At 40.0% G+C, this 20,765-nt stretch overlaps 1 protein-coding gene across 2 annotated transcripts in view; it reads right to left on the minus strand.

Annotated features, from left to right (window-relative positions):
- tenm1 (teneurin transmembrane protein 1) overlaps window positions 1-20,765 on the minus strand; it is a 202,405-nt gene that overhangs the window by 41,244 nt on the left and 140,396 nt on the right. For both annotated transcript variants that reach the window (XM_086223045.1, XM_086223046.1), the window contains exons 19-22: window positions 14,625-14,768; window positions 13,203-13,455; window positions 12,438-12,458; window positions 5,807-6,039 (exon numbers count right to left, since the gene is read on the minus strand). In XM_086223045.1, coding sequence (XP_086079171.1) covers window positions 5,807-6,039; window positions 12,438-12,458; window positions 13,203-13,455; window positions 14,625-14,768 — 651 coding nt within the window. The remainder of the gene's footprint in view (window positions 1-5,806; window positions 6,040-12,437; window positions 12,459-13,202; window positions 13,456-14,624; window positions 14,769-20,765) is intronic.

Here is a 20,765-nt window from a genome sequence, read left to right on the forward strand (position 1 = left end):
GAAACGCGAGTGTTTTTCGACATGTAATGCCGCGAATATAAGGGGGAGACGAGCCATCTCTCTTCCGTAAGAATTGCGCGCACAAGCGACCACATGTCAAAACAACAATGGCGGCGTCCATTGCAGCAGCATGTGGCGTAGGATGGAAAGAGCTAAAGTCTGGGAGTATTTCACTCTCATTAAAGAAAAGAAAAATTACTTGTACACTTTGCAAGGAGGACTTCGCTTGGCATGGGAACAAAACCGTCACGAATGAGCATCTGAGCAGAAAGCATGTAGGAGTTTTAGCGGAGCTGGATGCAGACTCGCCTCGGTAAGTTAGCTTGTGGGCTTGCCTGTAGCAGACTGAGTTGTCTTGGCTTTTAACATTTGAAATGTACTTTCCACAGCGGAAAGCCTGGTTTCTTTTTACGGTTCAGTACTGGTCAGGACTCGGGTCCCTTCAGTCTATTTATTGCGCTATTTGTGCTATAGAAACATGAATGCAAAGACGTGATCAATTCACATCGCAGGTTGCTGATCCAGTCTGGGGCAGAAACATTACGTGCGTGTATGTGTGTCATTACCGGATACAGTAGGCGGGTCGAGATCGGATCCAAGCTTTGAGCAGTAATAGAAACCAGGCTTTAGCATGCAGCCCTGCACCTTAAAGCCAAGACATCTACGTCATCTATACATCTATACCTGCTGCGTGCCAGATTATAGAATCAAGAACATGAAATGACTAAAATGTATTTTTTCAAATTAAAAATAAATGTTTTTTTTATTGTCTGTATTGTTAGTTAGAACATGCCTAAAACAACTTCATGCTAAATTGTAAAGGTAATTGCAAAAAAGTGCGATAATCCGATTAATCGATTAATCAATAAAATAATCGCAGGTGAATCGATAACTCAATTAATCGTTACTTGCAGCCTTAAGCCTGGTTTATGCTTGAGCCTGACGTGCACCTCCAAAAAAAATCGCGTCGCCGCATCGTGACATGAACGTCAAGGACTGTGATTGGACCGCTCAGAACGTCATTTCTGGTTCAGCACAACAACACCGCCATTTTTAAAGTTTCTGTGGTGAGAGCTACACGCAAAAATGGACCAAGCTGGAGAAAGTGTTATCGAGGAGGTCCGCAAGTATGACCACCAAGGAATCTGACAAGAGCCCCCCGAAACCATACAAAGACACAGCCACACCCCCCTAGAGGCTTGGCGGTGAATTGCAGAACAACACGTTCCCTCGACGCAGAACTTCGAATGCTCAATGACGGCGTAGGGTCTACGCCTTCGCTACGACGCAGAAGCATAAACCAAGCTTTAGGCTGCATGCGGTGAGCTTCATCTTTACACAGGATCATAAACTGTCATCGGTGAGGCCTGCATGATGTTTGCTTTTAATAAAGTTCATGTTGGAAAACACCTGTTCACATACATATATGTATGGATCAACAGGACTCTAAGTGCATACTTTTTCATGTTCACATACACGTCAGGGATAGCATTCCAAATTTCCAGCACAAGTTTGTCTGGTTTGGGGTTTTCAATACCATTCCTTTTGTGATTCTGAGCAAGAGTGGCCTTGCTAACGGGCAACATCTTCAAGGTCTGCTGTCGAGCGTTCAAACTTAGACACCCATGTGTGTTTGTCAGCCACTTCCATCTAAAGATCAGGTTGACTCACAGACCTGCGCGACATATTGATTAAATCAATTAAGGACAGATTTTTTTTAATGAAAACCAATTATTCATTATTTATTTTATGCGTGTGCATCAAAAGTGAAACTAATGCACCGCAACATTCTACATGAGTACATTGTCGGGGCGTACCCAAACGTTTTAGATTCACAAACATGGCAGCAATGGGGGGGAAAGTAAGGTGTTGCTACATCTGTTATATTGAATTGGCTTGGTTTTCTTGCGTTGGACTTAGAACAACAAAAGGAAGCAGCACAACAAATTTATTCCAGCACCTAAAGCAGAGGCATGCAGCAGAGTCTTTTTATCATTATTTTGTTAGCTTTATCAAAAATGACACTTTTTTAAACTTACAAGTGTGAAGGTGTGCTGTGTCATAGCCAGGTTCAAAATAAGATATAATAATAAAACATACTCGGAGAAAGCCTTCTAAAAGTTCTAAAAGTGTTTACAATGGCGTGGTCTGCCATCTCACCTACAATCTTTTTTTTTGGCTTTTCAGATTGCACTTTAACCCTAAAGTTAAAAAAGGAATAAAGTTTAAACTTGTTTTGAGCTGTTTATTTGTCAGCTGTTACTTTTGAGTTGGACAGAGAAAAATTGATTAAAATCGGAAATCGGATTTTAGTAAAAAATATCGGAGATTTTATTTTTAGGTCATATCGCACAGCTCTACTCACACCTGCCAATGCAGTTGTATTCAGCAGGGATGAATCGAGGCTTAGGGGAGTGACAGAGAAGTTTTTTTTTTTTCCTCTCTGAACTCACATAATGGTTCACCAAAGGATGTTTGGATTGCGATGATTGCAGCACGTTAAATACTCAGAATTTATCATCTGAGCTTCTTTGAACTCTCTCACATTGGGAAAATGTGACAGTGTAGCTTTCTGTAAATCTCTAGCAAGCACTGTCAAGTTGCGCACAAATGACAAAACCTCCTCCAACATGTGCAGAGCTGTGCGTCCCTTCCCCCGAAGAGCTTTGTTCAGCGTGTTCAGCTGCACTGTCATGTCTACTACAGAGTGTAGCTTTTCCAGCCACTCTGGCTGTTCCAGCTCAGGAAATATGAGCCCTTTGCTGCCCAGGAAAGTTTTCACTTCTTGGAGTCACGCGGCAAAGTGTTACAGCACCTCCCCTCTGGACAGCCATCTGACTTTTTGTGCAGCAGGAGAAAAGACTATGTGCTTCCCAGCTTGTCCAGTAGTGACTGGAACTGACGGTGATTTAAACCTTTTGCCATTATTTTATTGACAATCTGAATGGCAACATTTATTACTTCTGTGCATTCCTGTGCAGGAAATGTTTGATCACACAGTGCCTCTTGGTGCAGGAAGCAGTGAAATTACAGCAGCTTTCTGTCCAGTGACTTCTGCGGTAAAGCCACAAAGCCCTTCTGCACTCCTGCCATACTTTGTACCCCATCAGTAGCCACTGACACCAGGTGGGTGGTGTTTATTCCTTTGGCTCTTAAACAATTCAAGACAGCCTCACAGATGTCCTCCCCCCCTGTGTTTGGCCTTTTAGTGGTATCAACTCAAATCACTTCTTCCTATGGCCCAGCAGAGTTTACATACCAGCAGAACAGTGCTATTTGTTCAATTTCACCTTTGTCTTTTGATTCATCACAGGCAATTGAATAGGCCACAGCTGAATTGATGTCTTTAATTTGCTGTCTGCTGATGTCTTCTGCCATTTTTATGGTTCTGTCTTTGACAGTCTTTGCAGAGAGGGGCATTTCCACGGATTTTCTGCACAATTTCCCTCTTGTTATTAAAGTCTGTGAATAGATGTTCTGAAATCTTAATGAAAGATTATTTTATAAATTCTCCATCTTTGAACGGTTACCTGGGCTTGACTATTTCCTGAGTGGCTACAAAACTAGCTTATGCAGACTTCATCCACTTTTTGAAGTAATTTTTGTTCGGATCAACCTTCCGCAGCTGTTCCAAAACGGCTTTATTTCTGTTTATTCTGAAAATGTCTTGCAACATTTGACTTTTTGTTGCTTGCTAGGTTCTCATCACATATTAAGCACACTGGTAAACCAGTCTCGACAGCAGTGAAAGCAGTCTTGGTTGCCGACCCTTACACTCGGGGGTTTAATATTTAGGGAGGTACAAAAGACTTTAAACAAGTTTGAATAGATTTTGTTTTTATATATCTTCCATGATCACAGCTACGTCTGGGTGAGAATGACTCAGACTCAAAGATATAATAAAAGAAGAGGGAAAAAATACATGACAACTGGAGTCCGTACTGCAAAGTGTTGTAGGATGTTGTAGGATAACTATAAACTTTGTTTGAGATGTATGCATATTATTCAAATAACTAACTTGGTTAAAAGATTGAAGGTTATTCAAGTGCATTGACGAGCTTCTCTGTTTAGTAAACATTTAACGTTTGGAATGAATATTTTCTAAATATTTCTTGGTATATTTTTGTAAATAACCACCTAACACCTGAGAAATTTATGAAAACTCATCTGAATTGTAAATGTCTTCACCTCTTTAGAAACCTCAGTAGAATCATGCATTAAATGAAGAAAAAATGTAGACCTTTGGCTTGTATAAGATTTTTACGTCAATAAAAACAACATCTAAAAAGATTTTTTTGGGGGGGGGATCATTACCAATTTATGGCATCCATGGGAGGACATCTCTACCCTTAGATCAGACTTATATTACCTATTTTGTTAAAAAAAACAAAATCTGATCCTAACTTTGTTAATTTATGTATTCATTGATCACATTTTCTTGGCCCTCTGAATTTGACTGTGAAAGCATCTTTCTGAACCTGAATATGTTGTAAGTTTTGGTGAGTTTGAATGGTCACAGAGCTGCTCACTGAGGTGTCTGTTGAAACTGTTGACAAGACTGTTGAAAAATTGTAGTGTTGGCTGTTGGAAGGTGAACTGTGTTTAGGCCAAATGCTCTTCAGTAATGGTGTACACCAGCATGCTGAATGAAATTTCAGATCAGGAACTGGTAATTAGGTGATGCAATAATGAAATCAATTTGGCATGAGCGGAAACCTAATCAATCAGAATTACTTACACCTGTTTGCATGTGTGCATGCAGGTGTAAGTGTGTGACCAGTCATATTTTTTGTGCGTTACAATGGCGCTGCATAAATGCGCCTGATTGGGACTCTGAAAACAATAGAAAAAGGAATGTACTTCTCTCATAACGCTTGTTATTTGTGGACACGTCAGCTTAACAAAGTAAAAGGCATCTCCATTTCCACAATGATGGGAGTTCTGGACTATAAAGCTGTAAAGCAATAACAACAAACAACTATTGTTTTCTGTCTTACATTCTTAGTGGTTCAAGACAGAAAAGCACAATTGCAACTAATAGGAACGATCATAACATCCTGAAACTGGCTCACCTGAGCTGACTGCTTCTCCTGCTGTGACATGAAAAATGTCTGCTGTGTGAAAGGTCTGTGACTGGATACTGGCAATTTCCTTCACACAAAGACATTGTTTTGAAACTTTTTTAAATTTGATGACATGTAAATTATGTAATTATTGTAAAAAAAAAAAAAAAAAAAAGTTAAACTCACAAATCTAATCACTAACATTAGAGTACTAAAGAGAGGGAAAGTCACATATCAATTTTTCTGATAGCAGGTTTGAGAAGCAGGCATAAGCAGCGTGAATCCATCAATCCAGTGGCTGAGCGTCGGCAGAATAGGCTGCTGGTGGCGACGCGGCGGGCCGCTGCAGCAACATCTTTGAACCTTTCAATGCCACAGCATGTCCAAATATTTGAGAGCTTCGATTGAATGTGACATTTTGAAAATCATACAGAGAAACAATACTTTAACACAATCAGCCTTCACATGAATACAGTTCACAAAAATAAAAGAACACATTAGTATTTTGAACAAAATTGTGCCATATTTAAGAGAGAGCAACTGATAATATCAGTGTTTATAACAAAAAGGAGTGATCTATAGAAAAGTACTCCACTCCTACACAGGCTATTTAAAAATTCTATGTACCTAATGTACTGAAATGTCTTCATAAAGTGTGGGAATGATCTCTGTTTATGAGCCTGGTATATGCCTCATAACCATGGCAACGGTGTGTGGTAACTGTGAGTTGTGCCTTTTCCTACCTCGAGGGTTATTGAGTGCAGCTTCGGTGGCCTTCCTGCCCTCTCCGCAGTGGCTTTGGTCAAAAGGTAAACACTGCTCCCCCGTACCAGCTACTACCTCCAGGTTGCGGTACGGATCTTTTGGCTGGCCAAGGTTCCTCACCCTGTACACTCGGCGACTGCTGGTGTCAGACACATAAAGAACTTCCCCCATCGGGTCCATGGCCAAGTAGTATTTATGGGCTGGGCTGGTGCTATTGAAAGAAGGTGTACAGGGTTAATAGAGTTAAGAAAAGTAAGAAAGAAAAGAGAGAGAAGTGCTGAAAAGTGTTCTGTATTTCAATATTAAAACACATCAGTGGACGTTCCTCTATTCGGTGTGACTCATCTAATTGAGCTGAGGATTAATTACTAACAGTAGCATCAGTTCAAGCTGAGGCATGAGGTCGCTGCATTGTGAAAGACTCCAGGGGTAAACTTGTGGATATGTTTGAACAACTAGATGAGTATCTCATTTAAATGATACGCAGACACTGCAGTTGAACATTAATTCAAAGTTATTCATTTTTAATTATGTATCAGGATACATTAAAGATGCAAAAAAAAAATGAAATGTTCAATACACAACTCGAAATTTCATTTGTATGTGAACCACAATTTTTCTCTTCTGAGGGAAACAAAACTTATTTATGTTGTAGATGTGCTAAAAGTGTTTCTTTATAGCTTTAGCTAATGCAAAGATCTTTTCTGTAGTGTTTACTGTGGAATATCTTGACAGAAATAGACAGTTGCATAAATAAGGCATATTTACACACAATTTAGAATTTATTAATTCAGCTCTATTGTGGGAGATCGATCCACACCATCTATTTTCTACAGGGAAACAATTTAGAATAATGAGGTCATTTTACTGTTCACCTTTTTATTGGAATTCAGCTCATAATCATCCACCTTACTTCATGGAATTGTACAGTGGACAACAGACATATCAAGAAACACGTGAACCCAGTAGATTGAGTTAATGATCTCCTAGCAATGTCTCTCTGGTCAGGATTTACCACATACACCAGTGTACAGCTACGTGTAGTAACATCAGTACGCTGCTCTAACAATTGCTAACAATGAAAGCCTTTACTCAGATTTTAACCAGTTAATCAGCTTCCTTCTTCAGCTGTTATTAACATTTCCGTGTTTCTCACATTCTGTATTATAAACTGTTTTCTTGTCTGTAACAACATCTACTGCACGTCTGTCCCTCCTGGTAAGGGATCCCTCCTCTGTTGCTCACCCTGAGGTTTCTCAGATTTTTCCCTGTTAAAAGGGTTTTCTATGGAGGTTTTCCTCAGTTGATGTGAGGGTCTAAGGGCAGAGGATGTTGTTATGATGCCATGAAGCCTGGAGACAAACTGTTTGTGAAAACGGGCTATACAAATAAAATTGCCTTGCCTTGCCTTGCCTTAATCATCCAGACTGCGATAAGGAACTACATGTATAAATGTGGAGTCTAGTGATGCATTAGCTACCAAAATCACTATCTTTAAAGATAATAACCTAAGATGAGACACCTCTGTTGCAGTAGTCTGACAGAGCTTTTGGAGTCTTTGCTTTTGAACTCTGCTGAATGAATGGGATAATGTTATTATTTCATCATCTAATTTCTAAAATACTGTACAAAAACTATCAGAAACATCATCAAAGAGAAATTCAGGTCCTTTTTGATGAGTGTTGACTGAAAAGTTATGACAATTTTCCTTAAATGTTTTTTTTTTCTTCCAATTTTGAAGACAGGAATCTACTACTTTGCTTTGCTGTTTAATTGTTAAAAATGCTGTAGAGAAAGTTCTATCATAGCAGGCCTGTCACAAACACATAAGTGCATGGGAAACACATAAAGACAAGTATATTATTCCCTCTCAATTTTTTCCCTCACAGTTCTCATGAACCCCCCCCCCCCCCCCCCCCTTGGGTCCCAGGGCTTGAGCCACAGATGCCCTTTCATTAAAATGGGCCAATTCTTCTTCTATTCTCTTTATTTTATAACTAAATTGTTTAGTATTTGATGATGACCAAGCTTCCTTTTTGGATCAATGTTTTGCATTGCTCCGAAGTTTGAATGTGCATTTAACGTGTTCAAAAAAAAAAAATTTATGGGGCTATTCTCATGTCCCCATTTTACTGTTACAGAAAAATAAATACCATAAAATATCAAGATACAGTTTTATATCTATATCACACATCTATAATATATGTGTTAGCCATAAAATGATATTGTTCTTGTCTATGGAATAGAGGACAAAAACTGAAGCATTTAGACCTGAAAAGCAGGTTCAGGAAGACAATGATACTCCTTGCTTAAATTGGCCTCAGTCAAATGAGCCATGGGGACAATAGTCTATTGTTCTGACTGTTATTGTTAGCTTTTGAGATGAACAACATGACAAAAGTGTTTATTTAGTGTAAGGCTTTTCTGCAGGAAAAGGGCATGGTATTGAAGCCTTCTTTAATGAAAGTGTCTGTTGGTCTGAGTGTAATCCTCTGGCTGCAGTTACCGCAACATGAACACTGGCTTCATTTAGCCTATATTGACAGTAAGCTCTATACTGTACTTTGTGTGGGAGGGGTGACAACTGGTGTTGCTGCGGGAAGTAGCTGTGCAGAGAAGTCTGGATTCTGTTCTGTTTATGTGGTTCGTTGCTTCCAGAAAACTTTTAACATTGTTAGGCTGTTATGTTACTTATTATTTCTGTATTATTGTGAATTGCACGAAGGAGAGGGGCATTTGAAATGTGCTCTATGAAAATTATTGCGAACAGGATGTGAAATCCAGTGTTAGCTGGCTTTGCTCGAAGGCTTCCTGCCAATTAAACGTATACACACTATGAATGTGTGGCTGAAAAAGCTTAACATGACTTGTAATGATGTTTTCCAATAAACAGAAAAGTAATTCTCATGTTATGCTTTTGTACTATCTCTTAAAATTAACCGATATTTACTTACCGTTGTGTGCTGTGAAGCTACCCTGACCCAACCAACCTAAACCCTCCAAGGAGAAAACTTAAGCTATTAACCCCTTTCACAACCTACAGAAAAACACTTCAACATGGGCCAGCCTGCTGTCACTCATCTAGTCCATTAAGTGCATAACTGTTTACAGAGCCTTGCACTGAATTGCACATCTATAATTTAAACTTGATCCTAAGAGAGTTATCCAGTGAGTTTCAAAGTGTGCCACTGCTCTGTGCAGCAGAACATGTTTGATGGGCTCCTTGAAGTTTCTGGAAGTGTTGCGTGCTGCATATAGCTGATTACATATCACTTCACCTGTCATTTTCTCAATTAAATCCTCACATCTCTAAATGCATTTAACCACTGACTAGGAAATGAATGACAGTAACAGCCATAGCACAAACAATTCCATTGCAGCCTCCCTTGTTCCTTACACGCGTATTAAAAAAACAGTGATCAGACCTGATAGTCGATTCAGTGAGACAGTCAACAGCTAGATCACTGTGACTGCCTGGGCTCTCAGATAATATTGTAGAGGACTTCCTCCACTATTTGCTTCACTCTTTGCTGAAAGTCTTGAAGGCAAAGAATAGAGAATGGGTTTGCGATGAGTACTTCCCATATTGTCTCCCTTCGGAGAGCACCTTGTTTTGAAACCCGGCTGCCTGATAGGCACTTTGCTGGGAAGAATGAGGAGCGAAAGCCTTTGAAAGCTGAATATGGATGAATAATTAATGTATTTGACTTGGGAGAACAATAGTATAGAATAAGAGAAACACTAACATGCTGCTAACAGTAAAAAGCTGTTGTGAAGGAAAAAAGAAGAAGGCAAGGAGAAACCTCCAGGGTGTGGAAACCGTATCTTAAGTGCCTCCAGACGAATCCAGTTCATGGGCAAAGAATGGGCCAGTGGTTCACAATGAAATTTTTGACATACGGCTCCAGCCTTGCCACATTACTGGACATATCCACACATAGTGAATCCCATATGTTATTTACAGTAACTATGTAACTAAATTGTGTAGACTTACTGTATTTTGGACCTTATGGTGCCCCATTTTATGGTAAATAATTTAATAAATACTTCCAGTTCAGGCTACACGGTGGTGCAGTGGTTAGCACTGTGGCCTCACAGCAAGAAGGTTCCACGTTCGAGTCCCGGCTCGGGCACGAGATCTTTCTGTGTGGAGTTTGCATGTTCTCCCTGTTCCTGTGTGGGTTCTCTCTGGTACTCCAGCTTCCTCCCACAGTCCAAAGACATCAAGAGAGGACGAGGCTGATTGATACTCTAAATTGACTGTAGGTATGAATGTGAGTGTGAATGGTTGTTCGTCTCTGTATGTTGGCCCTGCGATGGACTGGTGACCTGTCCAGGGTGAACCCCGCCTCTCGCCCGTAGATGCTGGGATAGGCTCCAGCCCCCCCGCGACCCTTACTAGTAAGGAATAAGCGGAAGACGATGGACGATGGGCTTTCAGTTCACAAAAAAATGTATCATATTTCCCTCCTTTTCTTATCCTGAAAAACAAAGAAACATCTACTGTATCCATTCAAGAGAAATTAGGGGAAGTGTCAAATATTTGCCCACAGCAACACAATAATGACTGGCTGCTAGGATTTCTAGACAGGTAATTGGTCTGAAATGAACCAGACACCCACATACATCATATAAGATGTAGATGGATGTTTTTCTTTAGAAATAACAATTAGAAATGCCCCAAGCAGATCAGCACATTTTAAATTGATCAGATTCAGGAGGAAAAAAATCGGACTTAAAAAAAAATCCTTACAAAAAACATGCAATGCTCACATTTTGGAATCATCTGGAGGTACAAAGATATTGCTTGCTTTGTTTAAGTTCCAAAACATCCACATTCACTGTCACACATACAGCATAAACAATGCCATAAACCTTACACAATTTATGGCAGTAGTAGTACTAGTCGTAGTAGCTAGTAACGCAGCTAGCAAGAAGCTGCTTGAGTTTGGAAATAAATTTGATTGGTGAGTGAAAACAGTGCAAGAGAGGACAAAGGCAAAGACACTGGCACAGACAAACTCAAAAGAAAGGTTTTAACACAGACGTCTGGAGTTGAAGGGACTGGAGACTGCACAATGGGTCGACTTCAGTTACGATTTATACTGTGCGACCTTCTGAATGAAGAAGGCGATCAAGGAGATGCTGAACAGAGTAGACAGGCAAGAAATGTAAAAAATATATTTTTTAACATGGTTATTTTGTGCTGCACCATTGATAAGCTATCAAGAGATTCTATTTTCTGTACTAGGTTTAAAACCAATGCTTCACAGCGAAGCTGCATCGACTTTCAAACTAGTTTCTGTAATTTCCCCCCAACCAGTCAACGCCGAGCCCATTGAGCCTGGATCTGCTCGACGTTCCTGCCTGTTAAAAGGAAGGTTTTCGTCGACGCTGTTGCAGGATTTGCTGCTGATGGAGAATTGTTGGGTGTGAATTAATTGAAGGAGTGAGGTACTGGACCTGCTCTACTTGGAAAGAGTCAGGAGATAACTTTTGTTGTGATCTGGTGCAAAGCAAATAAATTTGACTTGACTTGTAATTTAAATGAAATTAAAAACCTTAAGGGGCAACTTGGATATGTGCTTTTTTTTCCTTCTTAATGCATTGCATAAATATCTGACAAGATATATCAAGTATTTTTTAGTTAAGCTTGTGAACCAGATGGGGTGATTCGGTTGCAAATGAATTGTTGGTGAAAATGTTTGGAATGGCCTCTTCCCTGTGGCCCTCCCAGTGGGAAATTTTGCCTAGCAAATGATTTAAACTTCTTTTGACTCGAGCAACCCTTCCCCGAGAAATGAGCCATCAGCTTCCTACATGTGTTAAGGCAGCCAAATGCATTTACTAAAGCAAGTGTCAAAGCACAATGATCTAGCAGCTTGATAGCTGATATATCATTACTATCATATTTCTATCTTCATACTTGAAATGCCTATATTGCACAATCAGTAACACTTTGTCAGGTTCACCTTTTGTACGTAATTAGAAACGCTGGCATGGTAGAGATACAGCATTTTGAGAAAAAAATTCAGACTCTTCAAATCTGTCAAAAAAACAACACACACACACACACACACACACACACACCAACACTATGACATCTGTCTAATCTTCTGTCAAACGTGGTATATGGAGCTCACGCCACTATCAAGGCTCAGAGCCAGGGACGATGTCGAGGCCATTGCAGGTCTCAGGTTTTTAGCCCAACACGGGAAGTGGGTGAACTGCTGTTGACTTCCAGTAATCCTCTGAACATGAAAGCCTTGAAATTCTGGCTGATTTCCCATTTACAAATTTAATATTACCAAGTGAAATGAGATGAGGATTTGATAGATCTGACTGTGGCTGGAGTACATGTGGATATCTTGTGTATGTGTGTGTGTGTGTGGGGGGGGGGGGGGTGTGTGTGTGTGCACTCTCAAAGGGAAGAATGAGAGTTCAATGCAATTTGCAGCAAACCAGCCAAAACAAAGTGCTGTTAGTTCCCGTCTTTTCTCTTAAAGCGTGTTTTTTGTGTGTGTGTGTGTGTGTGTGTGTGTGTGTGTGTGTGTGTGTGTGTGTGTGTTGTGAGAGCACATAAAGGAGGTGTTTAGCAGTCATTCTCACCTGTGTCTGGTGTCCCGGTTCCTGACAATAAGCCATGAAGGAGAATTTAAAAAGGAGAAAAAATAAGATAAATACATTAATTTTTTTTACTAATGAGAGTCAAACAGAATTTCACAGACTACAGTGAGTCAGTTTTATTCTCATAAAGTAAGATTAAGGTTGATTTAGATGGCTGTTTTGTTTCACATTAAATATTAACCTAAACAGGAAGCTCTATGGCGTTTCCTCCCAGAGGATGAGGACGTATCAAATACAGACACGATGAAACCTCTGTCTGAACCAGATATATTAGTCAGAGATGCAATAATAACAGAATGAGAGAGTAAAGTTACATAAGGAGAACACTTTACAGGACAAATGACTGTGCAATTCCATTGGGATTCTATGCTTGAGAAAATACAGAAATAGAAAATGTAGTGCCTGCAGCACAGTAGGCGATATCATCGTCATAATCCACAGAAAAAAAACATCTTTGTTACACAGCAAAGACTTTCTGCCTCTCCCACATCCTAAAGAGGTAGATTAGAGCCTGAGATGTCTCTTCTGAACACACACTCTTCTTTTGCGTAAAGACAAACTTCAAAATGAGTTCCCCTGAGATGAAACAGATCATAACCAGAGCTAAAGCCATTATAACTCCTATCAGCCAAGTTAATTTATTGTAATTGTGCTCAAGTCAGTCCAATGTGCAGATTCTCACTGCTCTCTGCTGAGGCTGATCTCTACCAAGATATGTCTTATCACATGCATACAGTACACACTCACTTGAGCTCCAGTATGGTTCTGGTGTACCCATCAGGATGGATCCTGCGGATGAAGTTGAAGTCCCCAACATAAAGGGAGCCATCGGGACCATTGGTCAGCGCCACAGGGGCAAACAACATCATGTCCCTGGCTGCACCACTGCAGCTAGGACCGCAGGGGACGCTCCGGTAGAAACCATTCCCCATCACAGTGGAGATGACAGGGGGTTGCTGGGAGAGGAAGACATTTTCCCCATTTCCCTTATGAAGAATTCCTGCAGACAAACAGATACAAATATTACTGTCCAAGCATTTGGTGATCAGCATTGTTTTTAGGTTATCCTGAGAGGTGTTTAAATTCTGATACCAGAATTGGAAATGCCTTTCGCGATGGTTACAAATGAAGGATCATATTTGTGTTGTGTTCAGTTCTATGCATCAACATTGTTTCTTTCAAGTGGGTCAGTTGTCTCCTTTCTAATTCTAACTACAAGAAATCAGTTATTTGCCTCAATAGCCTACACAGAAGGTGGCACGGTGGTGCAGTGGTCAGCACTGTCGCCTCACAGCAAGAAGGTTCCAGGTCAGAGTCCCGGCTCGGGCACGGGATCTTTCTGTGTATGTTTGCATGTTCTCCCTGTGCCTGTGTGGGTTCTCTCTGGGTACTCTGGGTTCTTCCCACCGTACAAAGACATGCAATTGGGGACGAGGCTGATTGATACTCTAAATTGACTGTAGGTATGAATGTGAGTGTGAATGGTTGTCTGTCTCTATGTGTTGGCCCTGCGATGGACTGGTGACCTGTCCAGGGTGAACCCCTCCTCTCGCCCATAGCAGCTTGGATAGCAGCTTGGATAGGGTCCATGACCCTTAACAGGAATAAGCGGAAGACAATGGATGGATGGGTGGAGCCTACACAGGACCTGGCAACTACTGTTCAAAGCCATGAAGAGGAATTGATGTCCTATGAGTGAAATTGGTAGGATGCAGCTAGAAACAATACTCTAGCAATATTTTAGATGGAAAAATCCCACCAATAAACAACATTGTGTACATTATCAAGGTTGTAGTTTGACTGTAAAAGTTGATGAAAAAACAATGATTTCATTCTCTTTGTGTGTTTATTCATATTTTAAATAGAGTTTAAACTGAGCCAGGTCACACAAGATGATGACATCATATCGCATCAATACCATGATAACAGTATACAGTTGTACACTCCACAACAGGATTGGATAAGTATCCAGAATCTACCAGCAGCCCCCCCGCAACCCTTAATCAGGATAAGCGGAAGAAAATGGATGGATGGTATTTAACAACCTTTGTATCCTGCCATTGTCACTTGTTTGCCATTGTCACTTGTTTTTTGAATATTAAAATCAAAATTGACATTGTTATTAAAACAGGCTCACAGGTGGGAAAATAACAATTTGTTTATACTGACCACTGCGAATGTTGAGGGAATGATGCTTGTCCAGAGACCAGCCTCCAAGGTTGGAGGGTAACAGTTCGAAACCCTGCATCAGAGCGGTTCTTCTCTCCCATTGAATCACCCCAGGACATAACTCGTACTCATAGCCAACTGATACTGAAATGCAAACATATGAGAATTTTATATCAGGTGCAATATTACTTGTCCTGAACTTGACACACAAGCACTCACACAATCCCCATCTCTCTCAAAGTGATATTGTATGGAGTGGTGAAAGCTAGTAGTGTGACCTCATCTGTGTCTGTTTGAGTGAGATCAGGAAGAAGTGGAGGCATAATCAGGAGAAGCCTGTCTTCATGAAGGAGCCCTAGAATTAGCTGCTCGCCCTCTTAGTTGTAATGATACGCTGTGCAGTTTCCCACTACAACTAAAAACCATCAACAGCTTTTTTCGTGTGTGTCTTGGCAGGATTAATATGTTTCGACAGTAAATTACCACTCTAGACTGGGTATCCTTTTAAAGACAGCAGATGACAAAGTTGTAGGAGCTCTCCAAATGCATGTATGCACGCACACTGACACATTGAGGAACACAAAATCTCACGTAATATGCAGAGAGAAACATAACCATCAAGTCATAAGCTTTTTATGATCATAGTTGGCACACACAATTCTGCTTAAAAAAGAGGCTGTGATAAACCTAGCAGTAATGGCTGGCTACTGTGTGAAATACTTTAATGAATATTAGCAGCTGCCCTATCCACAACCAGCACCACACTAACAAGTAGAATCCTAATAGTTTTCCATTTTTACCATATGGAGAAAAGCAGAATATGCTGCCTTGTCAAGGTGATGTGACAGATATATTATTCAGGGCCCAAACACTTATCCAACAAACATGGGGGAAAAAACCCCCCCAAAACTATTCATCTTTAAGTGTGTCTATAGCTGAACAACAAATCCAAGGCCAATATCCTCTTGCCTGTTTGCTTTTTTAATCCAATACTCACTCAAGGGTTACTTATCCTGTGGGAAATATCTTCCTCTTTAGCTGCTAAATGCTCAGCTAATACGTTCATCAGCTTGTAGCTAACTTTGCCCATCTGTGGTGTGGTGCAGTGCAAGTAGTTTACAGTTAATTAAACAGCTTGCCCCTGGAAATGAGGCAGGCCACAATCAAAACAATAAGGGGCAAGACACTAACATGCTTTACTATTTAGAATGAATGGACAGAGCTAATTTAAAAAAAAAAGGGAAGCCAATGCTGAAGTGCCCTAAACCTGTATTCTTTGTAATGGCCAGCAGGGGGCAAAATAAAACGCAAAGAATAAAAGAAGACTGAGATAGAAGAGTATGTGACCCTACCTCTGGCTCGACTGATTACCTCTGTGCAACATTTTCTTAATGAGGTTTCAATCACGACTCTTCGTTGGGATGTATGTTTTGGGGAGCATCTACCTTGTAATTAGTCAGGCACTCTTCTCCGGCTCGTTTGTTTCTGTCTGTATTTCTGTCAGCCATTGTAATCTTGTGAGTGGTGCAAAGACCAGGATGCAGCGACAGTGCCCTTGCAAAAATAACATCTGATGTAAAACATATTTTGCTTGTTTGTTTATTTGTTGTGTATCTTTCCAACTATTACCCTGATTTGTCTTCATTTACAGTCCAAATCCTCAAAATTGGCCTTTTTCAGTGCATAGGTTACAACAAGTTATTTACTTTGAAGTTATTGTTCAATGTAGTGATGTGAACTTGAAAGTGATGCTTAAGCCAAAAATGTGTTTTGCCTTTAAAATACTCACAAAATTAGTACACAAAGACATTTTTATCCCCTGCAGTACTTCTTTCTGACTCCTGAACGCAGAAAGAGCTTGCTAATGTTAAAAAAGTGATTTGTGCTGTAAAGGATCTATTTAAAGTTAATATAATATTAATCATGTCATGGGTAAGACTTTCAGTAAAGTAGCTTTACACTTAACCTATTCATTAACGGTGACGGTAAGTGGTTTATGTTTGTGTTTTAATTACTGTCATTATGTTGAACGTATGGAATAAAATGCTTATTGTCATGTATCATAAAAGAAGCAGACTATTACCTTAGTGACATCTCTGAATTGTGTAACATTGCTTCAATGAAACAAAGACATACTGGCTAGTCTAGACAAGCTGACACCTCTCATACATATGTCAGAGGAATAGCTGTCACTGTCAATCACTGTTGGCACTGATCTCTTTAACATGCTTCATTGTAAAACAACATGTGGTGAATTGATGGATACACAGAGGGTACTAGGGAGTGAAGTCAGCTAACCACTAGTAGGAAGAGAAGAATACATGAGTAGGGGTGTGCACATTACAACTACAAACTCAGGATATTCCCCTTTAAAGCAGAGAAAAACTCTCAGCATGCACACAGGACCAATTCACAAGCTCAGCTCAATGGTTACAATCAATAAAGTAATTGGGGGAGGGCAAATAATGGGTAATTTGGGACACTGGAGACTCTTAAAGAGAAAAAGAAACTTTATGGTGTTGCACAAAAGTTCCTGGTCCAGGAACTATCTCTTAGCTTCAATCAAAAGGTTAATTTGTTCCAATTTAGGTGTCTTAAACTCTGATGGGCTTGTGATCATGTGCTTTTTTTAAAAAACAGACACAGAAGTGGGAGACATTTTGGCAAAGTAGACCTTGCTCAGTTAAGTTTAAAAAAAGTACTAAGCTAAAATAAAATGTAGTCCTTTCTTATTAGAATTTGGGGTCACATTGAAGAAACTGCTCTGTGACCTGGAAACCAGTCAACGCTGATGAAAATGTATCAAAAGTTGCCATAAATACATTGTCATCAATAAGTACAATGTCCCACTTTTAAAACCAGACAATAAAATTGACTTTATTTGAGGAACAAGTCTTTTTCCAGGACAAAACGGGCAAAGCAATCTCAGAGGAACAGTGTCAGTGTTTTAAGAAGAGCTTCGCAAACGAATATTACTATAGCTGTATCACGAGCAGTGACACACAGTTGTACGCACACACTCTAACAAACAATATGTACTATAGAACATAAATGCACACTCAATATCTCACAGGTGAAAGCTTTCATTCCCCTCTGCTGAAGCCTCAGGCGATGTGTTCACCCCAGCAAACAGAGCATGATCTCCCTTTCTCGCTGGCTATGTGCGAGCACACCGATTATGTGCGTACACACTGTACATGAGCTGTATGTGTGTGTCCATGCTTATCGTGTCGTTGTGCCAACAAAGCACAAGGAACTATAGAGAGAGAAGGATCAGGGGAAAACACGGGTACAGAGGAGGGAACAAGGTAGGGCAGAAGACAGGTAGGGGAAATCAGAGGGAATGGAGGAAATAACAAGCAATGAAGAGGAGAGAAGAAGGAGGGGGAAAGAGGGCTGAGAGTAGAGAAAGATAGGGGAAGGAAGGAAGGGAATGGTGGAGGGACACGGTTTTAAAGCAAATAAAAAAACAAGATCATTTTAAATGACAAGAGGTGAAAGATAAGGAGAGAACTGGAGCAGATAAAATGCAGCTTTAACAGAGAAGGAGATGAGTGGATCAGAAGGAGAGAGGGGGCCTGGCAATGGGGGGGGGGGGTGCAATCTGTGGTTGTGACTGCACATTTGAGGAGACAAAGTTTCTAGTGTGTGAGCAAAAGGATGTTGTAGTAATATGTGAAATGACGGTGAACTACTAACAGCGCACTACGTGTTAGCATTGTAAAAAGGACATTCCAACATCACGGAAACAATGCGGACAGGCAAGATTGTTTAGAGGAGGATACATAAAATCCCATGCTAAACTACACAACTCTGTGGACTTTTTTGCAGTGAAACTTCATATTGTCATTTCCCACCAACAACAACTTCTTAAAAATGAAACTCACTGTGAGAAAATGAAGTGCGATAGCTTTGACACCCAATTGCACCTCCAAGGTCACTCGTGTCAACTGATCAGTAGCTTTTGATTGTGTCAAGGCTTAAGCAGAGACAGCGCCTTTGCATTTGTTCATTTGTTGTGTGTTGACTCTGCGTGTTAAGAGTGGCTTCCTCACAGCCTGGTTCTCATTGTATTGCTTCTTCCTCTGGTTTCTATTAGACTGTTCATGGCTTTTGTTAGCTCTTCTATCTTAACTGTACATTACTTCAGTAAACACTTTAAATGTGCTCTATAAAAGCATCTAATTAACTGAATTGGACATAGACTGGTTTTGGGTTTAGACACAAATATACTTGATAAAGGTTCAGGGTTGTAGTGGGGCAGATAATTGTAATAATCGTTCAGTTCTGGATACAAGCAAGAAAATTGGCACACATGCTTCTTTGGGATTGTATCCATTTTGATATAAACCGTTAGCCACGTAAAAATTCAAGGTGGTGCCTATTTTTTAAGATGTCTACCACTGAAAATACAGTCATATTCCGTTTGCAACAAAATCCCATGGACTTGTCTGATTTGAATGACAATGGTATCAAATCATATATTTTCACTATGTAGAATCCAGATTTGGACCGATGGACTCACTCAGTGGCCTCCTTGTACCATACATCAGTCTAGGAATTCTAATATTATGCTAAATTAGAGGTTCATGTCTCCTCTGCGTCGGCTAAAATGCATGGAATGTATCACGGATCACTCTTTGTCTAGTGTCTACCCTTCAAACTGTTTGGCTTGGGTAACCCTGCCAGGAGTACAACACTCCCGCTGACATAGCTCTGGGGGTCATGGAGACACACAAACTACTCCACCATGATAAGGTGGTGATGCCATCGAGGCAGGTTTTTTTTTTTTGTCTTTTCCTTTTTTATTCTTTAATTTGTTTATTTTTTTTACATTTGGGCAGTAAGTCTATGCTTATTTTTCACTTATTGTCTTGCCGCCTGGCTGAGTAGGCCTACACTGTAATCTTCTAAACCTCGCAGCTGCGCAGTGCCGTACAGATCAGACCAAAGCTGGAGCATTTGCATCAACTGCAGCATTCAAACATGCATCCACCTCAGGTTCTGTCTTTGGGCAAAGGCAACCCACACTTTCTGCAGACCAGGCTCCTTGAGTTCCTGCAAAAACACTGACAGCAATGACAACAAAGGAGTATGTGTGCCAATGTGCTTTTATCCAGAAGTGAACGATTATAACAGTTTTTACAGGATGTTCATGGTGGCCATCTTGAAAAATGGCCACCATTTGGAATTTTATGTGGCTAAAGGTTTATATCAATAGAGCAATTCCAAGGAACATGTGTGCCAATTTTGGTGCTTGTATCCAGAACTGAATGATTGTAATTTGCAGTTATCTGCCCCACTATTGGGGAACATTCGGGTGGTAGACAGAACCCCTTCCTCTAGGCATGTCACAATACCTATATTTAGATCATACAATAGATAAGCATGAGTTCAATACATTCTCTGGCCCCAATATATAGCCCATTGCATTTCCATGCACATTTGTCTACATGCTTTGTTCAAGGTATTATTTATTTAGGATATTGTAATATCTTTGTTTATTATCATTATTATTATTATTATTATGATTATTATTATTATTATCAGTAGTAGTAGTAGTAGTATTGCTATTATTTCTGACAACAACAACAACAGTAATAATAATAATAATAATAAAAACATTTTCACATTTGTATTTAAGGTATCAGTTTCATTATATGCTTTTAAAGTGACAATAAAATTATTTATCACAACAATTTCTGTGACATTATATTGTCTAGCAAAAAAAAAAAAAAAAAAAAGGTTATTGTGACAGGCCTACCTGTCTCCCATTGGTAAAGTTAGGGAAAATACATAAAGTTGGTATATAGTGCAGATTGAGTCTGGTGTTAATTAGTACCAAGTAACCACTGACCAACACCACTTCCATGTAATACGCTGTTCAAATTTACAATGACGAAATGCAATAGTGTGTACATTGTACTAAATGTATTGCAGTATACTCAGTATTAAGTCTGCATTGCACCCAACATAACCAGTTTCTCGTCGGATGAAACTGTGAGAGAACAGAGAAGGGCAGAAAGGGAGACAACAGAAAATCTCCATGCAGATTTGTGTATTGACTCCAGTCAATGCAGACTTTTTCCGCACATAAGAGCTTCCTCCCTGCCGCTGCAGATGGTATTTTTACAGCCAGTT

Source organism: Aulostomus chinensis, chromosome 13, assembly GCF_037954235.1.
Source record: "Aulostomus chinensis isolate RoL2024-O1b breed Wild chromosome 13, RoL_Achi_v1.0, whole genome shotgun sequence".
In the NCBI taxonomy this organism is placed as follows: domain Eukaryota; kingdom Metazoa; phylum Chordata; class Actinopteri; order Syngnathiformes; family Aulostomidae; genus Aulostomus; species Aulostomus chinensis.